General features: G+C 69.6%; 2 protein-coding genes across 4 annotated transcripts; both read left to right on the top strand.

Moving 5' to 3' along the window:
- Positions 1-1,224: 1,224 nt before the first annotated feature.
- On the top strand, positions 1,225-9,501 carry TIMP2 (TIMP metallopeptidase inhibitor 2). The gene is made up of 5 exons (XM_065852536.2): positions 1,225-1,543; positions 6,836-6,936; positions 7,019-7,127; positions 7,455-7,579; positions 7,957-9,501. The coding sequence occupies exons 1-5, from the start codon at positions 1,417-1,419 to the stop codon at positions 8,155-8,157; spliced, it is 663 nt and encodes a 220-aa protein (XP_065708608.1). The 5' UTR covers positions 1,225-1,416; the 3' UTR covers positions 8,158-9,501.
- A 467-nt stretch (positions 9,502-9,968) lies between these two features.
- USP36 (ubiquitin specific peptidase 36) lies at positions 9,969-19,596 on the top strand. Of its 3 annotated transcripts, none has more exons than XM_065852513.2 (20): positions 9,969-10,183; positions 10,568-10,832; positions 10,904-11,125; positions 11,888-11,998; positions 12,284-12,386; positions 12,708-12,775; positions 13,027-13,097; positions 13,478-13,560; positions 13,894-14,005; positions 14,286-14,426; positions 14,716-14,816; positions 15,118-15,247; positions 15,480-16,148; positions 16,682-16,806; positions 17,325-17,846; positions 18,016-18,167; positions 18,535-18,684; positions 18,780-18,895; positions 18,976-19,087; positions 19,158-19,595. In XM_065852513.2, exons 1-19 carry the CDS (start codon positions 10,181-10,183, stop codon positions 19,084-19,086), a joined length of 3,255 nt encoding a protein of 1,084 aa, XP_065708585.1. In that variant the 5' UTR covers positions 9,969-10,180; the 3' UTR covers position 19,087; positions 19,158-19,595. The 3 variants fall into 3 exon arrangements, with proteins under 3 accessions (XP_065708585.1, XP_065708584.1, XP_065708583.1); XM_065852512.2 differs by having other exon boundaries at positions 10,170-10,253; positions 18,538-18,684; positions 19,158-19,596; XM_065852511.2 differs by having other exon boundaries at positions 10,170-10,253; positions 19,158-19,596.
- Positions 19,597-19,709: the final 113 nt, after the last annotated feature.

Below are 19,709 nucleotides of genomic sequence, written 5' to 3'. Positions count from 1 at the left end.
TGGAAGTGGGGTCTCCCCATACTGTGTCCCCCTGAACCCCAAGACCACCCCACCAGCTGCTCTGCCTGTGCCCCTCATGCAGGCGGGACGGCAGGGCCTGGGCGGTCGCAGGGCTCTCAGCCCCTGCCCTGCCACCAACGGGACTGGTGCTGTGTCCCTGGGCCGCCAGCCCCCCACCCTGCGCCGCCCGCGGAGCAGCACGAGCTGTGCGGCAGCAGCTGGCGCTGGAGGCAGCCGGGCCGGCAGGACCGATGGTCGCTGCCAAAGCATCTGCAAACCGTGTGCCCCGCAGTGGAGTTGGGGACCTGGAGAACCATCTCCGGGTTTCAGCCAACATCCCACAGCATGAAGGCGATCGCCTCCCACAGGTTCCCTGCAGGCTCACGCAGGGCTTGGACCAGGTTCACCTGCCCACACTTCCGCTGTTCCTCTCATCCTAAAGGGCAGGCAGCTCGGACACCTCCCTCAACGTGACAGGGATGCTCTGTGGCAGGAGCTGGCTCTGGAGCAGGTTGTGTGGCCATGATGCGGGCTATCCCGCCAATGTGTGCCTGTGGCGCCCAGCTCAGCTGTGCTCAGAAGCCGTGTCCCTGCCCAGCGGCAGAGCCGGGCTCGCTGCCCGTTTTGCAGGGATGACAGCACCGCTGGAGACTTGGAGCTTGTTCGTGCATCTGGCTGGGCACGGGAGTGCGGGTACGGTGAGACGGGCCATGTCCTGCCACCCTCTGCAGTGATGCAGCCAGGACAGGCACAAGGTGGGACCTGCAGAGGTGCTCCAGGGCCACTGGCTGCAGCCCAGCGGCAGAAGGACGGGGTCTGTGGGCGCAGGGGCAGCGGGCGAGTGCGGCCATCGGCGGGTTGTGCCACGGGCACGGCGCGGGGAGCAGCCGCGGGGCACAGGGGACGAGCTGAGCGGAGCTGGAGGAGCCGGTGGGGAGGAGGCGCCCGGGTACAGACCCCGCCGCAGCCCGCCCTGCAGTCCGCGGCTCCGCTGGGCGCAGGCCGGGCGCCAGCGCTGCGAGCCGGGGCCGCCTCCGCCCCCGCCGCCTCCGCTCCCGCTGCCCGGCCCCGGCGGTCGAACGGGCGGCGGGTCCCGGGGCCGCGGGCGGGGGCCGGGCCGGGGGGGAGCGCGGAGCCGCATCCTGCGGAGGGGCGGGCGCAGCCGGGCTGGCCCCGCGCCACGCGGAGGAGGAGCCGCAAATCCCCGGAGCACGTTAAAAAGCGAGGCCGAGCGGCAGCGGGGAAGGAGGAAAACAGCTCCATAGAAGGCAGCGGAGCGGCGGCCGCAGCAGCGCCCGCAACGCCGCGCAGGGGCCGCGGCTGCCGGAGCCAAACTTTCCGGCGGCGGCTCGGCCGGGCCCGGCGGTGGCTGCGGCTTCGTGGGCCGGGTCGCTGAGCCGGCAGCCCCGCCGCAAGATGCCCGCCGCGCTGCCCAGCCTGCTGGCCTGGCTGGCGGTGCTGCTGCTCGGCAGGGCCCGCCCGGCCGACGCCTGCAGCTGCTCGCCCATCCACCCGCAACAGGCCTTCTGCAACGCGGACGTAGGTGAGCGCCGCCCGCCGCCCCCGCGCTTTGTCCCCGCGGGGCCCCGACAGCAGCCGCGGAGCCCCGGCCCGGCCCGCGCCAACTTCCCGGCGGGGGAAGGGGCGGAAAGTTGGCGCGGAGCGGCCGCGCCGGGCAGGGGGCGGGCAGGGAGCAGGCAGAGCCGCCCCGGTCCCCAGCACCTGCCCGCAGCCCCAGCGGGTGCGGGCCCCGCGCCCCGGCCGGCCCGGGGGTGTGTCGGCGGGAGCAGATGCGCGGCCGGGCGCGGTCTGTCCGGCCGGCCGGGGTGTGCCCGTCCCTCCCCGCGTGTCTCACCGTCTCGGGGGGGACCCTCGCGGCCGTGCTCGGCATCGCTCCCCCGGGCGGTGTGCGGAGCCGCCGGGCCGGGCCGGGCCGGGCTCCTCGGCGCAGCCCCGGTGACACGGGGAGTCGCGGGGTACGTGGCAGCCGCCGGGGCCCTCGGAGCGCGGCCGCCCCTCGCTCGGCAGCGGCGGAGCGGAGCCAGCCCCGGCCCGGCTGGGTCACCTCCCGTCTGCTCCTTATTGCCAGGCATTTCCTCTCCCCCATCCCACTTTGTTCGGCTTGGATGCTGCTGAAAGGGAGGGCTTGGCAGCGCCGGGATCTGGATTCCTCTTTCTATGAATAATGCCCTTATTAAATTTTAGCATATTAGACAAACAGACCAACCCCCGTTCCTGACGCTCTCCTTCGCAGGGCCGTTCCCAGGCTCAGCTGGAGAGGTAACATTCCCAAATACTGAGGAAGCTCCAGCCTCTGGATGGCCCTGCCCCATTCCCTGCTCCGGAGCCAGAATGCTCCTGATGGGTTCCCAGGCTCCCTCGCCCTCTCCAGACTCCACTTGTGGCATTTCTCCTCCGTCGGGGCAGCACCCGCAGCATCTGGCTGCTGCCCCGGTGCCCTGGCTCTGCCTGGCCTTGCCGCCCGGCATGTTGTGCCACGAAGCGCGTTGGAGACCAGGAGGTTTCTAGACAAAATGGAGCACTGAATTTTTGGAGCTGCTCCTTGAGCCGGTGCTCTGGGCTGTGGGATCCCAGGCGCCTGCTCCGGGAGCGGGGCTGCAGCTTCCCGTCACGCTCCGGTCGGGCTCAGCTTTCCGGGGCACTCGTGACTCACGGCCGTCGCGGGGTGCTGGCTCAGCCGTGACTCAGCTGCTGAGTCACCGTCTGTCGGCTGTGTCAGCTGTCCCCGGGCGGGCACGGCGTGGCCAGGCAGCGCTCCCCGTGGCTCAGGCTGCCCCGCTGCCCTCGCAGGTGTCTGTCCCGCGGGCGCCCGCAGCCCGTCCGGCCGCGCAGCCTCCTCCAGGCCGTGCCGCCACAGCCCTGGCACCTCCTGGCACCTCCCGGCTCCCAGCCCACGTCCCCTGTGTGGCTCATCTGGATCGGCCTTGCCTTGCGTGACCCCATCGGGGACGATGCTGGCTTGGGGGAGCAGGGTTCATCCCCAGCCTCATCTTCCCACACAACACAGGTCTGCTCCTACAGCCTGTGATCCCTGCCCTGCTTGATGCTTCTCTTCCCCCTGGATGCTCCCTGGAGCTGGGAGGCTCCTCGTCCAGCTCCCTCCCTGCTGGCGCACGGAGCCAGGGAGAGTCCATGGCACCGGGTGCTGCCGGGGTGTTCACCGGGTGCTGCCGGCGTGTTCACCGGGTGCTGTGGGCAGAGCAGCCCGTGGCTGCAGGAGCCCCAGGCTCTGCGTGGTCGGGGGCGAGGGCTGAGGGAGGTGATGCTCGGCCCGTCTGGGCATGGCCCGTAGCCTCGCACGGCAGTGCAGGCTCCCAGAGGGGTCAATGGGGCGGCGGAGAACGGGGCTCGGTGTGCCGCCCGGGACAGGGGCGAGATTGGCTGTGTCCCCTGGCAGCGTCGCACTGATCTCAGTTGTCCCAGTGCTTGGTTCCTGGGAATGGGGCGCAGGGCGCGCGGGGGTGGGTGACGGGGGGTGCCAGCCAGGGCCAGCGGAGGAGAAGGTTTGGGGAGGAGGTGGGCACAGTCCCCGCAGAGGCGGCTGGGGGAGCGCGGCCCTGCGCGAGGAGGGGGAGCCGCCGGTCCCCGCTGTCGCCCCGCCGAGCCGCGGCGGCCGGAACCCTTCCCGTGGGCTGACGGCCGCGCTGCCGCTGATTGGGCCCCGTCCCGTTCCCGTCAGCGGCCGGGATGACGCAGGCGGCCATGGCAGCCCCAGCCGCGGCTCCCGCGCAGGCCGGCGGGCGAGCGGGGCCTGGTGCCTCCCGCCTCCCCGTGGCGCTGCCCTGCACCGGGGCAGCCCCCAGGGCCCCTGCGACTTCCCCTGGGGCTGCCATGCTCAGCTCTGCATCCCTCCAGCCTCCGTGTCCCCGAAACCACCCTGCTGCAGTTCCGGCGAGGGGGTGCCCCGGCTGCGGGCAGGCCGCAGGGGGCTGGTTGCGGCCCGTGTGCCGGGCAGCACTGGGACTGAGCTCCCCGGGGTGGTTTGCCAGGTCTCCATCTCCGCTGGGCTCAGCCGGAGCTGGAGTGACCCCGGCGCTGTCCCCGTGCAGGGCCAGGCAGCGCTGGCACTGGCAAGCGGCCCCGCGCCCAGCCGGCTGCCAGCGCCCCGGAGAAGGGACCTTTGTTCCCTGGACATCCAGCCCGGCAGAGGTTCCGTGTTCTGTGGGCGCCGGCGCTTCCCAGGCAGGGTCTGTCCCCGAGGGCTGCGTGGTGGCCACGGCTGGCAGCCCTGGGACCAGCACAGGGGTTGTCACCGCTGGGGCTCCCACCCTGCCAGGTTCGGGTGGCCCCACAGTGCATCTTCCTGCCGTGGTTTGTCTTGCCCGGGGAAGGAGCATTTCCAGCATTGCCTTGGTCAGACGTGGTCGCCCCGTGCTGGCGGCGCTGTGCCGGGCTCGCAGGGAGCCGGGAGAGCCTTCCTTGGCTCGGCTTCCCGCGCGGTCTGGGCTCCCGAGGCTGGTGCACGGCCAGGCCAGCGGCAGGAGGGCCGGGTGGTGCAGCCACGGGGGCGTTGGCGTTTGGGGAGGTCCGAGTGCTGGTCTCTGAGCACCCGGGGTTTCCTCCGTCCCTCTGCCTCCCGGTCCCGGGGATCTCGGCCGTGCCGTCCTCCGGGCTCGCCGGGTCCTGGCTGGCGCGGAGCAGCTTGGCTGCGCTGCTGGGGTCTTGGCGGGGAAAGCGCAGCGCGGCCGTCCCCTCCACAAAGCCGCACTGTTCAGAACAAATCCGCCTAGAATTGGGCTGCATTTTTGTCAAGTGATTCATCAGCACGTGAATGGAAAAGGCTGGAGCCCACTGAACCAGTAACCGTTCCCCGCGCCTGGAGCCACGGGGCCGCGGTGGGTGCGCGGCTCTCCAGCGCGGCTGCGCCCAAGTTCCGCCGCGGATGCGTGTGGAGCCATGAAGGGCCTGGCACCGGGAGACCGCGGCGGCCGCCGGGTCGGGAGGGTGGCCCTGTGCCTGTGCTGACCTGGGCGCGCTGCTGGCCGCGGGCAGGGACCGAGCCGGCGCTCGCCAGGCAGAGCTCCGGGGCAGGACCGGGCTGGGGGCCGTGCCGAGGGGCTTGTCCTGCTGCAGGCGAGGGGGCCAGGGCCGCGGGCTTGGCCGCGGTGCTGCCAGCGTGCCCGGCACTGCCCCGGGGGAGGGAGCACGGCTGGGAAACCCCCAGTGCAGCCCCGGGACCGATGGGAAAGCGGGGCAGCCGTGGTACGGGCAGACGCGTCTGCCCCGCGCCCAGTGAGTGCCCCCCTCAGCGGGACCGGCTGTTTTGGGAGGCTCTGCCCTTGCTCGTGCTGGTGGCTGCGCTTCCCTTTCCCGAGTGCACCCAGCTGGCCGTACCGGTGCCCACGTGGGGCCGTGTCCCCCGACCTTCAGCTGAAATAGCCGATCCAAGTGCCCTGGTGCCCTGTGGTATTTATAGCGCGGTCAGATTCCCTCTACTTGCCGTGCCAGGTGAAGGAAGGCGAGCGTGCCTGTGCCAGCCTGGCCGGGGGCCCCGGCTGTTCCCACCCAGCACCTTTCTGGGGGCGCACGAGCTGTGTCCCCAGCCTCTCAGGCCTTTGCCCTCCTGCTGTTCTGGACCAAGCCCGACTCACCGTTCCCTGCGGCGCGTGGAGCGGGGCTGGTGGGGCAGTGGGTGCCCCGAGGGCTGGGGAACCCCGTGAACCCCTGCCCCGCAGCCGGGCCCCTCCCAGCTCAGCCCCACTGCCGTGGAGCTGAGCAGGACCTGCAGCTTTGGGGCTGCCGCCGTGCCTTCGGTGTCCCCGGTGTCCCCAACGCTGCCTGCGGCCGGCTGGGAGCTGCTGTCGGCGGCGCAGGGAGCCGGGCAGGACGGGCAGCTGCAGGTCTTGGCACGGGGACCCTGCACGCCCGAGCGGCTGCGACCTGCCCAGCGTGGCACCGAACCCGCCGCCGTGTCCCCAGCTGGCGAGCCAGGGCGAGCCTGCCCTGCGGGTCACTGCCACGTGCCGAGCGCTCACGTGCCGGTTCGTGTGTCCCTGGGCTGTGCTGGCAGCACGACCTCAGGAGCCTGAGCACAGCAGAGCTGTCGCTGTGTCACTGTCCTGGGGCTCCAGGGTGACACGGCCTTGCCAGCCCTGGGACGCTCGACCTTGCCTGGGGCCATGCGGAGCTCCGGGGGCTGTTGCCTTTGGCTGGGCTGCTCGGGGCCGTTTCCCCTGCCCCGGCGGGGCCGTTTCCCCTGCCCCAGGTCTCTGCATCCCCGGGTTATTTCCGCAGCAGCGAGGGCAGGAAGCGGCACCCGCAGCCCCTGGAGGACACGGTTTCTGCGCCTGTGCGGCCGAGGCTCCGCGTGGCAATCAGAGACCCCTCTGTGGTGGGATGGGGACCCCATGTCCACCTGAGGAGCACAAAGGCAGCCTGGTCCCGGGACCCCGCTCCCCGGTGTGGGTGCAGCGGGGCTGGCAGGGTCTGGGTGGTGCTGGGAGCCACGGCGGGAGCTGCCTGTGTTGGCTGTGGCAAGGGGCTGGGACGGGGACGTGGCTCCATCTCCCTCTGCACCCAAAGGTGACCCTCCAAACAGCTCCCTCTGCCCTTTGCGCCTGCGGGGATCGGGCTGGGTCCGTCGTCAGAGATCAGTTTAATTAATGACAGTGCAACAAACACCGCGCTGCTCCCAGGACGCTGCTGGCGGGCGTCAGCTGTCCCGCTGCCACGCGGGTGACGGGCACGGGCCGGGCAGCGCCAGCCTGCGCCCAGGGCTGCGCCGGGCGGGACCGTCCCGCGGGGCAGGGCTGCGGGTGCTGGCGGCTCCTCCCGACCCCGGCCGCCCCGCTGAGCTCCATCCTCTGCGTTGCAGTGATCCGAGCAAAGGCCGTCTCTGCGAAAGAGGTGGATTCGGGGAACGATATATATGGGAACCCGATCAAACGAATCCAGTATGAAATCAAGCAGATCAAGGTAACGGGACACAAGGGGCAGGACGCTGGGGGGGACGGGGCAGCCTCTGCAGCGGCTGCTCACTCCCGCTCCTTCTCCCCAGATGTTTAAGGGCCCTGACCAGGACATCGAGTTCATCTACACGGCGCCGTCCACCGCCGTGTGCGGCCGGCTGCTGGACACCGGCGGGAAGAAGGAGTATCTCATCGCAGGTGGGTGCCGTGGGGACGGCGCTGGCCGGGCTGGCCCTGCAGCCTCGCACTCCTCGAAGTGCCTGTGACGTGTGTGTGCTCCTCGGGCACAGGGCACCCCCATCCCCAGCCCTCAGTGGCCCCCCCGGCTGTGTCCTGGCCGTGGTTGGCAGCCCTGGGCTGTGGCAGCTGGGGCAGGGGCCTCTGCTCCCTGGGGATCCCTGGGGACAGCGCACGGCGGGAGGGGACGGACTGCAGCGGCCCCACACGCCAGGCTGAGCCCCAGGCACCCCAAGTCACCGTCGGGTCGTGGGGACCCTCTGAGCGGTCTGTGTGACCTCTCCCCAGGCAAGTCCGAGGGCAACGGCAAGATGCACATCACACTCTGCGACTTGGTCTCCACCTGGGACTCACTGAGCCCAACCCAGAAGAAGAGCCTAAACCAGCGGTACCAGATGGGCTGCGAGTGCAAGGTGAGCAGCTGGGCTGTCCCCTGCTCCCCGCAGGCCGGGGGGCTGCGCCCCGAGGCAGGCGTGGGCTCTGTGGGGAGAGGCTCTTCCCTGTCCTTCAAGGATGACGCTGTGCAGGGGCACAGCACGTGGCCAGGGACACGGAGCAGGCGGGCGGCCGAGCCTCCAGCTCTCTGCAGCTGGGAAGCAAGGCCAGCCCTGGGACCTGCACACCGGGGTTCCCCCAGCATTGGGGTCACGTCCCCGCTGTGCCCCACGGGGACGGGACAGCCTGGCATCCCTGCTCCAAGGCTGGACCACCAGCCCCCGCCGCCCTGTGCTGCCCCCTCCTGCCGCGGCGTCCCCTCGGGGTGGCGGGTGACGGTCTCTGTTGTGCGCAGATCTCGCGCTGCCTCTCCATCCCCTGCTTCGTCTCCTCCTCGGACGAGTGTCTCTGGACAGACTGGGCGATGGAGAAGAACAACGTGGATGGGCGGCAGGCAAAGCACTACGCCTGCATCAAGAGGAGCGACGGCTCGTGCGCCTGGTACCGCGGCATGGCCCCCCCCAAGCAAGAGTTTCTCGACATCGAGGACCCCTAAGCCAAACGAGCGCATTCCAGTAGCCAGTAGAAAAAAAACCTGCGAGATGTTAGACTGGTCCACGCTGATATCAATTCCTGGAGACAGCATGAAAATCTGCTCGGCCGCAGGGGTCCCCGACTGCGGCACCCGGCACGCGCGGGCAGGCCGGGGTCCCGCTGTGTCACAGGGCTGAGCGGGGGGCTGGGGGACCCCCTGCCGGGGCCGCGTCCCTGCCTGGCCACGCTGTGAAGGAATCGAACCCTCGTGAGGGGTGGGAGCTGCCCTGTCTGCGTAGCAGGTCTACCAGGTCCACCAGTGCCCCCGGCGCGGGGGAGCCGCCCCGGCAGCTCTCACCAGACAGCTCCCCTGCAGTGTCCCCGGTTCCGTCCAGCACCGGAGGCCCCGCTGTCCCCCTCCTCACCCACCGCCCGTCCCATGCAGGCAGGTACAGCCCCCCCAGCAGGGGCCCCAGTGGCTTTACTATGGGGCACGGCTCCCGCCTCTGTGCCGGGGGCTTCGGGCCTTCGTGGGGCTGGACGGCTCCTGCGCGGGCACCTGGTCCCAAAGAGCTGAAGAGGCCCGTGAGTCGGGCTGGGGCGATGCCCCCGCGAGTGCCCGGCACTGCTGCCCCGCTCTCCGCATGCTCCCTGCCCCATGGGGCCGCAGAGGTGACATGGGGCTCAGCGCCTTACCCAGCACCCCCGGGGCCCATTCCCAGCACCACCTCCTGCGTGGGGGGGCTGCAGAGGTGACATGGGGCTCAGCGCCATCCCCAGCACCCCCGGGGTCCATTCCCAGCGCCACCTCCTGCCTGGGGGCGCTGCAGCCCGACCCTTCCGCAGCCGCTGCCGGGGCTCGGCCTGCGCGGGCAGGCGGCAGCACAGGTGCGGGGTTCATCGTCGGCCGTGCCGCTCGGGGCTGGCCCGCGGTGGCGCTCCCTGCGCGGCGGGACGGAGCCCGGCACAGGCGGCAGCCGCGGGAGCCCCGGCCGCCGCGGCGAGCGCTCCCGGCCCCGCTGTCTCTGAGCCATTCCCCGCCGCAGCGGTGCCGCGGGACGCCCGCCCGCCCGTGACACCGGCACCCGCCGCGGCGCGGGGAGCGTGCGGCGAACCTCCCGCAGCTCCGGGGGTGTTTTCATGCTGTGCGTCCCTGTGGTTTGAGATGTCGTGCTGGACCAGTCTGGGCAGTTTCAACATATTAAAGAGGAAAATTAAAAAGAAAGAAAAGGAAAAAAAAAGCCCCAACCTCTACTCAGTCCCATGTACGAGTCCCGTTCGCTTTCTGTACGGTTGTATCATATGTGCCATTTACTCCTGTCTCTGCTGGTAGTCTATCGAGTTTAATATCTCCACTTGTTTGCCACCGGCTGTGTGGTCCCTGTGCTGTGTTCTGTCTGCTCGTCAGGCGCTGGAGCCGCCCCGGGGCCGTGCGGGAGGAACGGGGCAGCGCGGGGGCGGAGCTGCCCGGGCCGAGCGGGAGGAACGGGGCGGAGCTGCCCGGGCCGAGCGGGAGGAACGGGGCAGAGCGGGGGCGCAGCTGCCCGGGCCGAGCGGGAGGAACGGGGCAGAGCGGGGGCGCAGCTGCCCGGGCCGAGCGGGAGGAACGGGGCAGAGCGGGGGCGCAGCTGCCCGGGCCGAGCGGGAGGAACGGGGCAGAGCGGGGGCGGAGCTGCCCGGGCCGAGCGGGAGGAACGGGGCAGAGCGGGGGCGGAGCTGCCCGGGCCGAGCGGGAGGAACGGGGCAGAGCGGGGGCGGAGCTGCCCGGGCCGAGCGGGAGGAACGGGGCAGAGCGGGGGCGGAGCTGCCCGGGCCGAGCGGCCGCGGGACCGGGGCGGGGCTGCGCCGAAGGCTGCGCGGGGCCGCGCTAGTGCGCGGGATGACGTCAGGGAAAGCCCCGCCCCGGCGAGGGGAGGAGCCAGCGAGCGGGCGCAGCGAGGGGCGGGACTTAAGGAGGAGGCGCGGGAGGAATCGGCGGTGCTGGAGGGTGAGGGGCCGGCGCGGCCTTAAGGCGGTGACACGTGCGCAGGCTGGCGGAGGCCCGGATGGTGAGCGCTGCCGGGATGTACCGGGATGTACCGGGAGCGGGGAGCGGGACGGACCGGGACCTGCGCTCAGGTCCGCGCTGCCCTCCCTGCCGTGTCCGCGGGTCCGGCCGTGGGGCGGGCGCGCCGGGGCGCCGGTCCCGGGTGGGCCGCACGTGGCGGACCGGGGCAGCGCGGCGGCGCTCGAGGTCGCGGGCGGCGGGCGGGTGCGGCGCCCGTAGCGGCGGCGGGCGGGACCCGCCGGGGTCTCCGGGGTGCGCGGCGGCGGGGCCGGGCCCGTGGCGGGCCCAGTCTGTGGCCCGTTGCCACGGCAACGCGCAGCCCCACACCGGGAGCGGAGCGGGGCGGTCCGGCCTCCCCGCTCAACCGGCCGCCTCCTGCCCGCAGCCGGGGCCGCCGGGCCCCGCCATGGCGGTCACAGCGAAGCTGAAGGATCTGCTGCATGTGCGGCGGGACGAGGCCGGGGAGCTGGGCCGGCTGCTGACCGCCTCGGCCAAGAAGGTGCTGCTGCAGAAGATCGAGTTCGAGCCCGCCAGCCACGGCTTCTCCGGGCAGCTGGAGCTGCTGCGGGGCAAGTACCTGCTGCTCAGCGCCCGCCCCGAGCCTGCCGAGCATCCCCGCGGCGCTGAGGAGGGACAGCCGGCCAAGCAGGGTGGGTGCCGGGGGCCGGGGGGCTCTCCCTGCGCTGCCCGCCCCGCGGCTCACCCGCCTCTCTCCCCGCAGGCAGCGACCGGACCCCGGGGCGCCACGGGGACGGCGTCCATGTGCCCCAGAAGGTGCTGTTCCCTGCAGAGCGCCTCGCCATGAAGTGGCAGCGCATCTACCGGGTCGGTGCCGGGCTGCTCAACCTGGGAAACACCTGTTTCCTCAACGCCACCCTGCAGTGCCTCACATACACACCGCCGCTCGCCAACTACCTGCTGTCCAAGGAGCACAGCCGCACCTGTGAGTGGGGAGGGGAGCGCCCGCCTGTCCCGGGGCTGCGCTCAGACCCTGCGCGCAGCTCTGCCGGGGCTGTGCGGCGGCCGGGATGTGCGGCGGCCGGGATCTGCCTTCTCTGCTCCCTCCTGCCCACTCCTCTGTCAAGAGGACGTTCCTGCGTTCACTTTTCGTGGCCGTAGCAGTGTTCCCAAGCTCTGCATCCTGCGCCTGGGAGGCTTTGGTCGTACTGGGCACAGCCAGGACTAACCTGTGTCTGCTGGGATCTGCTGGCTCCTGGGGCTGAGGGGGGGTCCCAAACAGCCCCTGCCCGTGGGGACCGCGTGGGCGCAGGGCACAAGGCTGCGTACGGGCAGCAGGTGCTGTTCACGGGTGACTTTGAAGGGGAATCTGGTGGGCTCTGCTCCGAGCTGTGACCAAGGGGAGCACGTGGAGCTCACAGCCCTGTCCGTAGGGCTCCGGTGGGATCTGCCCCTCAGGGCTGACTTGTGGGCTCCTCAGCAGGTCCCTGTGCCCAGTTTTCCATCCACACAGCTGCTGTGTCACCTGGGGGGTTGCAGTGACTGGTGCTGTGACTGGGGCCGCGCCAGCCGGGGTGGGATGTGCTGGTCCCTGTGACCCCGGGATGCCCAGAGCTCTGCTGCAGCACAGAGCTCGTAGGAAAACCGAGCGTGGCTGAGCTGTGTTGGACCAAGGATTCCCTGCCCCCGTACTGCCTCCGTCCCTCCTGGGTGTGTCCCCAACATCCTGTCTTCTCTCCCACTCCAGGTCACCAAAGCGGCTTCTGCATGATGTGCGTCATGCAGAACCACGTCACGCAGGCGTTCGCGAACAGCGGCAATGCGATAAAGCCCGTGTCCTTCATCCGAAACCTCAAGAGTAAGGATGGCTGCTCTCGCGTCCCCTCCTGCAGCTGTGCCGGAGACTATTGCAGGAGCAGAACCTCTGAGACATGGCAGGTCTTGGCAGAGGCTCTGCTGAGATGACTCACTGAGTGTGCCAGGGCCTCCATGGGCCGTGTGGGGCTTCCCCCATGGCCGACATGAGTCTGACGTCTGGTTTGGGCTGAGGGAGATCAAACCCCGCAGTCCCTGCCCCCAGGGAGGGCGGGAGGACCTGCGTGTGTTGCAGCGGTGCTGCGGCTGATCCGTCCCTCTCCTGCAGGGATCGCCCCGCGCATCTGCTTCGGCAGGCAGGAGGACGCGCACGAGTTCCTCCGTTTCACCATCGATGCCATGCAGAAGGCCTGCCTGCGCGACCATACCAAGTACGTGTGGCCTCTCGTGGCCATCACTGCTCTTTCTGCTGGTCCCCTGTGCTGTGGGAGGGGACCATGGGGTGAATGTGTCCCCAGGCCGGGCTCATGGAGGGAGGTGCCGACTCCAGGGTCTGGGGCGGATGCCCCAGCTCTCTGCCCGTGACACAGCCCTGGGCTGCTCTCTGCCTTCTGACGCCTCCACCCCAGCGCAGCTGCGCTTCTGTCCCCAGCTCCTGTGACTGGGGTGGGTTCGGATCCCGAGGACACAGCGCTGGCCCGCGGGGTGGCTGTTGGGGCGGGCGGTGTGTGAGCCGGTGCTGCTGTCTCTAGGTCGGATCGCCAGACCCAAGCCACTACCCTGATCCACCAGATCTTCGGCGGTTACCTGCAGTCCCGCGGTGAGTGCCGGCTCCCGGGGCTGGGCCGGTGCCTCTCAGGGCTGCGGTTTCCCTGGGGGCCCTGCAGTAACTTGCCAGCTGCCCAGCAACGCTTGCTGTCCCAGCACACAGTGGAATTGCCAGGCTGTGAACCCTGGTGCTGCCATCCCAGAGCCCAAACCCGGAGAGGGGGAACACGGCAGCTGCCTGCGCGGTGCTGGGGGCGGTGGGTGCCGTGTTGTGCCGGGTGTGCTCACTGCTCTCTCTTGCAGTGAAGTGCTCGGTGTGCAAGGGCGTCTCGGACACCTTTGACCCCTGTCTGGACGTGGCTCTGGAGATCACGGTACTGGGGCAGGGTTGGGTGGGGGAGCCCTGCTCTGCAGGGGTGTTCCTGCTCCTGGGGGTGCGGAACTGCCGGTGTCGGGCAGGGTGCAGCCAAGAGGGAGCAGCTTCTGTTGTTGCGCTGCCCCTGTCTGGCAGAGCAGAGCCCGTTGCCTGAACGTGAGCCACAGCTCCTCCGTTGGTGCTCCGTGGTGCTGGGGATGGTGCAGTTGTCCCTCGCGGCGTGCTGGCCAGCGCTGGCTCACGGGGCTCAGGTGGTCAGTGCAGTCGGTGCCCTGTGCCCATGCTCTGTGTAGTCTCCGGGGGCCAGCGCCGTGGCAGGGTGCTGGGCTGCTGCGTGCACAGGCCGCTCGTGCCCTGACGTCTCCTCTGTCCTCGCAGCAAGCTGCAAACATAGTGCGGGCGCTGGAGCTGTTTGTGCGGCCAGACCTGCTGGGTGGAGCGAACGCCTACATGTGTGCCAGGTGAGCGTGCGGGGCTGGGCAGGATGGGGCCGCGGGGGTGCTGCTGGGGAGCATAGGAAAGCACCGCAGTACGGGAGGGCTTCTCTACCTGCTCTACCACTAAACCATGAGGTACATGGCTGTGGAGCCTGCAGTGAAGCCTGCGACTCCTCAGCTGCTCATCTCCCTGCTCTTGTGACGGGGACCTGCGCCAGCAGAGCCGGCGCTGAGCAGGGGCCCTGGAGCGGTGCTCGCTCTCGGCAGGGCCATTTCCGTGGGGTTTGCTGCTTGGCCAGGGCTGGCAATCACCTGGGTGGTGGAACAGCTGGAAAAGCTTGAGCTCTTCCTGTGCAGATGCAAGAAGAAAGTGTCGGCAACCAAACGCTTCACTATCCACCGAGCGCCCAACGTTCTCACGCTCGCTCTGAAGCGTTTTGCCGGCTTCACAGGAGGCAAGATCACAAAGGTGAGTGCTCGCAGCCCAGAGCGGGGCCGTGTCCTGTCCCGAGGCCCTGCTGCCCCGAGCAGCGTGGCAGGTGGTTCTGTGTGCGGTGCGAGCTCTCCCGCAGTCCTGCAGCCCTTCCCCAGCTGTGCGGTGGGACTTTGGCTCCTCCCGGCGTCTTCCTCACCCTGAGCTCTGCCTGGGGAGAGCGGGTTCCCCCTCCCTCGCAGGACGGGACTCGTAGGACAGCTGAGCTGCTCTTGCCATCTGCTGCGCAGGCTCCTGAGACACCATCTCTCTGCAGGACGTGGGCTACCCTGAGCTCCTGAACATCCGCCCGTACATGTCCCAGACCAGCGGGGACCCGGTCATGTACGGGCTCTACGCGGTGCTGGTGCACTCGGGGTTCAGCAGCCACGCCGGACACTACTACTGCTACGTGAAGGTGAGCGCAGGGCGCTCTCGGCGCCTCTCCGTGCTGGGGGCTGGCGGGTGCTCGAGGGTCCGTGTGATGCGCAGACAGGAGGGTGCTCAGCAGACGCGGTGGTGCGGAGCACTGGGGGTACGGGCTGTGCTCCGCCGCAGGAAGCGTGGAGTTCTGCTCTCGCAGAGTCTCCTCGCCTGCCCGGGGCTGCCAGGGGGTTCTGGGGAGCGGGGCTTTGCTGACGGGCGCTGCTCCTCAGGGCGGGAGGGTCCCTGGACACAGCCCGACCCCGTTCTCTCTCCTTCCACAGGCCAGCAACGGGCAGTGGTACCAAATGAACGACAATGTCGTCCGCCCCAGTAACGTCAAGGTGGTCCTTAACCAGCAGGCCTATGTGCTGTTCTACGTCAGGTGAGCGTGCCCCGTGTCCCCGGCCCCTCTGCCCCTGCTCAGCATGTGGGACAGGGCTGGGGACAGGGCTGGGGGCACGTGCCCGCGTGTGCGGAGGAGCTCGGCCCAGGTAGCCCCAGTGCCCACGTGCTGGCTCGGGGAGGGCGGCAGGGAGAGCTCCAGCCCCTTGTTGTGGTTTTGCTGCAGATGAAGAGCTCCTCACCCCCTCAGAGCTGCTGCCTCCTGCTTCTTGTGGGCGTCTCTGAGAGCGTTCCAGTCTCTGACGCCGCAGTTAACGTGTGTGCTTCTCTGCCTCCCCCAGGATCCCCAGCCCCCGGAAGAGCTCGGAGGGGCCCGTTGCCAGAGCTGACTCTGGCTGCACCAGCAGCATCCCTGGCCATGTCAAGAATACTGTCACCAACAGGCCCCTGGCTTCACCGGTGACGGGCCAGGTGAGTCCTGACGGCGGCTCTGGGCCAGGGCCCTGGGAGCTGCTGCCGCTCTGCAGGGCGCGGGGAGTCGGGTGCGCTGCTCCCAGGGGCGGCTGCGAGGGAGGATGACGTACCCAAGGGTCCTGCTGAGCCAGGGGCTCCTGCGTGGGCCTGGCAGGGCCGGGAGGGCAGTGCCGCTCTGTGCGCTCGGCTCCTGGGGTTCTCTCCTTGCTGAGCTCGTCTCTCTGTCCAGACACCAGACACACTACCAAGGAAGAAGCCGCCAGGGCCAGAAGTGATTGGAGTCCCTGTGGCCCGCAGCACGTTTGGGACAGGGCCGAAGCTGCCGAATGGAACTGCTCTGCCCAAGCTGCCCTCTGGGTCACCGTCACCCCAGCTGGCCCCGAATGCCACCCACGCAGCTGCAGCGTTTCCCGGCGACGCAGCCCAGAGCCCCAAGAAGCCGCTCTCCTCGCAGCCGTCACCCGCGCCCAGAGCGGTTCCGGGATTTTGCAGCCCCAGTAACACCAGTGGGGCCAAAGCGCAGGTTCCCCAGAAACGCTGCTGGGAGCCCAGGCCCCTGCTCGCCTCTCCCAGGCTGCCGGAGCCCATCCCTGGCCAGGAGCCGTGGGGCAGCGGGGAGAACACCGGGACACCGGGAAGGGACCCTGGCGGCAGCGCAGCTGCCAGCGCGGTGCTCGGCACAGCGGGGAAGCTGCCCAAAGTGTCTCGGAAAAGCAAGGGTGGAACCAGCAGCGCCTCTGCCTCTGAGGACACAGACCGTGCTGGCTCCGGCACCGAGCCGGCTGCCCCTGAAGGCGTAAAGCTGGCAAAGCTGAAATCCTTCCCGTGGGCTGCACCGCAGCCCAGCAGCACCGCGTCACCACCACCGACCAAGAAGCTGGCGCTGTCCCACAAAAAGGTGAGTCTGAGCTTCTGCCCAGAGACTTCAGTGGGTGCCTCGTGCCTCCGGAGCCAGGGCTGGTGCTGGGGGAGCGTGGGGCTGGTGCTGGTGCCTCGCTAAGCCAGAGGCGGGTGGGGACAGTCCCCTCTGGGTCGGGGTGCGGGGCCAGGCCCCTGCTGTTGTTCCCATCCCTGGGAGAGGCTGGAGAAGTGGCTGCTGCCTTCTCGCTCAGGACGGGGTGGCCGTGCCAGTCCCTGGAGCGGGGTGGCCGCCCCAGCCTTCTCGGGGCAGCGCGTCCCCGAGGGCGACGGGAGCTGGTGACGCCTCCCCAGGCAGCGCTGGGGGTTCTGTTCTTTATGTTTCTTTCCTTTCTTTTTCCTTTCTGCTTCTAATGGAAAACGCTTCTGATTGTTCTTCTGCCACCTCACTTCCCTCCCTCTGTGTCTTTTCCCTCCCCTTTCTCTGGGCTCCCCTTCTTGTTTTCTTCTCTTGGCTCACAGAAACTTCTCTTATTTAGACCACCAAGTTCTAATTTATGTCCATAACTGCAGGGCAGCGCCCCAGGGAAGGAGAGAAGTGACCACCGTGCACAGCCTCACCCAGAGCTTGCTGGCCAGTCCTGCCCCGCGACCACCACCCGCCCCAGCTCCGCTCCGGCGCGTTTCGGCCAGTCGAGGTACGCGGTGCCGGTGGCTGCTGCGCGGCAGCAAGGGCAGCGGCAGCCCTGGGGACCTCTCTGACGTGGCAGCTGCTCGGGGCTGGTTTTAGCTGACGGATCTCTCGTTCTGGGCTGGGAGGCCTTGCTCTGGATCCTGGATTTGGGCTGGTTCCTCTGCCTGTTGGCACAGGGCGGGGGGAGCTCTGCAGGCTCTGACCAAGATCTAGTGTCCCGTGGGCCCAGGAGGCACCAGCCTGGTCTGGATCTTGCTCTGGGTGTCCCTTCTAACCTCCAGCACCGGCGCGTGCCGCAGCGCCGCTCGCCTGTTGCTAATCCCCGGGACGTGGCTGGCGCTGGGCGGCTGCGGGGTCGCTGTCGGCGCTCGCAGCTGCTGCTCCGAGCAGGGTCTGGTTTTGGTTTTGCGGCTGAGACGGTCGCAGTTGGGCGCTGTGCTTGTGCCCCTCGGGGTGCGGAGGAAGAGGGGCTCCCACTCCCGACCTGGCCTTCAGTTCATGTCAGCCTCTTTCCCTGTCCAGGTTGTCCTCATCTGCTCTCCATCTGCCCAAGCCTGAGGAGCCAGCCTTCAGCTTCGTGCTCGACTCAGCCCCTCAGCTCCCAGCCTGCCCCCCCACCAACGGTTCCCCTGCCCCCCCTTCGCACCATCTTCCTCCCAGCAGCGGGGAGAAGGGGCCCGGGCAGGTCAGCCCTGGCTCCCGCAAAAAGCAGCGTCAAAAACAGCGGCGTGGGGCGGAGAGCAGCCCTCGTGTTCCGGCTGGGAAGGGCAAGGACGGAGCCTCCAGCCCCCCCAGGAAGAAGAAACACTTGGCTCAGGGGGGCTCGGTGTCCCCTGGGGGGAAGGCGGTGGCAGACGAGGGTCCCAGCGGTGAGCGGGAGGCACCGGGCTGTGGGGACACGGAGAGCAGGCCCAGGCCGCAGGGGTCAGACGCCGGTGTTTGCCTGGATGTGGGGCCCATCTCCCACCATAAGAAAAAGAAGAAGAGGAGGAGGAGGATGAAGGCAGTGGAAGAGCGCTGCTCTGGAACGCTGTCCTCGGGCAGGTGAGGGGCCTGGGGACGCACACGAGCCCCGTTTTCCGCTCCGCCCTGCACGGCAGTGGGTTCCTCTGGGCTTTCTGCGGGTGGGATGAGCCTTGCCTGGGCAGCTTGGGCTCTTCCTGCTCTGGCCGGGGCAGAGCGGGCTGAGCGCTGCTGCCTTCCCCGGCTCCAGGAGGGCTGAGCCGGAGCCCGGGAGCCCAGAGGAACGGTGGAGCGTGGAGGCTGGGGCTGGAGAGCGGCACCACCGCAAGCGCAAGCGCCGGGAGAGCCTTGGCAGCCCGGCCTCGAAGCAGCCGGCTACCAACACACACATTGGTGCCCCAGGTACGACCGTGTGCCAGTGCCCTGCCTGGGGACAGCTGCCTGCTCCCCTGCCCACGAGCCCCTCGGAGCACTGGTGGCCCATCCCCACAGCTGCCTGCTGGTGCCCCTGTCCTCGGGTGACCTACCCGGTGGTACCGGGAGGGTGTGCTCATCTCCATGCTTGTGGGGATGGGCCCCTCCGGGGGTGGGGATTTCCCCTGCGTTCCTCCTGGCCAGGACAGGCCCCATGGTGCCCAAACACCCTGTGCCATCAGGATGTTGTTATTCCTGACAGTGTCTTGTGGGGTGAGATCTGCCTCGGACATGGAGCAACGTGGGAGCTCCCTGTGCTCCCTCCACCCTGCCCTCACCCCTCCTGTTCCCACAGCAGCAGCTGGAGCGGGGTTTGAGCACCGTCCAGCTGCCCCGAGCCCTGAGCCCGGCCGCGGGGCCAGCACAGCTCCTGGGAACCAAGGGGAGCCCAGCGTGGTGGAGGAGCTGCTCCGGAACTCCCTGGACAAGGCTTACGGCAAACAAGGTAACCCCCGCTCGCCTGGGAGGGGGCAGCCCTATGTCCTGTGCGCCGCCGGGGCAGCACCGCGCCGGGCTCCTGCTGACCCTGCTGCTCCGCAGTGCTGACCTGGGGCGGGGAGAGCTCGGCCGTCAGCCAGGACGCCGTGCGGGACGCAGCGTGGGCCCGCAGCGAGACCGTCCTCGACGAGTGGGACCAGGAGTTTGACAGAGGGAAGGTGGGCGCTGGCCACGGCCTGGGCTGGGGGGGACACAGCACTCTCTGCTCTGACCCCAGGAGCCTTCCTGCCTCTCACAGGTAAAGAAGATCAGAAAAAGGAAGCGGGAGCGGGGCAGACACTTCAACCCCTTCCAGCAGCTGCAGAACCAACGCAACCTCTGGTCGGCCAGCCTGAGCCACCGGCTCTGAGGTGAGCGAGCCGCCGGGGCAGGGCTGGGGGGCGGCTGCCCGTGGGGTGCTGACACCCCCTCTCCCCCCAGCTGCAGCCCCGCGTCCCCAGCCAGCGCCTGGAGAACAGACTGGAGGGGAACGCTGTCCAGGAGCCGCTGGCGGGTCCTCCTGCGGAGGGAGGGGACACTGATCCCGCGCGTCTGTGCTCGGTGTCCCCTGCCCCCCCACCCCGAGAACTACTGTCCCCGCCGGCCCTGGGCCCCTCCAGCTGCAGAGGAACCTGCTGTGGGCGGAGGGGCCGCCTCTGCCCTGCCCGTCCGGGCTCCTCGCCAGCTCCTCTGTGCCTGGGGCTGAGCAGCCCCTCACCCCCCAGCCTGGAGCTCAAGGCTCGGGGGGCTCCCGGAAAGTGCCTGCGGATCGGCCCTGCTGCTGCCGGCTGCTGTGCCCGCGCTGGGAGCACCGGGGCCGCTCCTCGTCCCGGCCGGGCCGCAGCGGAGCCGCTGTCCCCGCGCCGGCGCGTGCGGCGGGGCCCGCGGGGCCGGGACCCCGGGAATAAACGAACCCCGTGCTGCGCTCCCTGCTCTGCTGCGCGCGGCGCCGGAAGGGGCGGGGCGGCGGGAGGGGGCGGGGCCTGCGCGGCA

The sequence above is a fragment of the Patagioenas fasciata genome, chromosome 18, assembly GCF_037038585.1.
Source record: "Patagioenas fasciata isolate bPatFas1 chromosome 18, bPatFas1.hap1, whole genome shotgun sequence".
Taxonomy (NCBI): domain Eukaryota; kingdom Metazoa; phylum Chordata; class Aves; order Columbiformes; family Columbidae; genus Patagioenas; species Patagioenas fasciata.
Note: the sequence above shows the minus strand (reverse complement) of the source record. Positions and strands in the feature narration are given on the sequence as shown.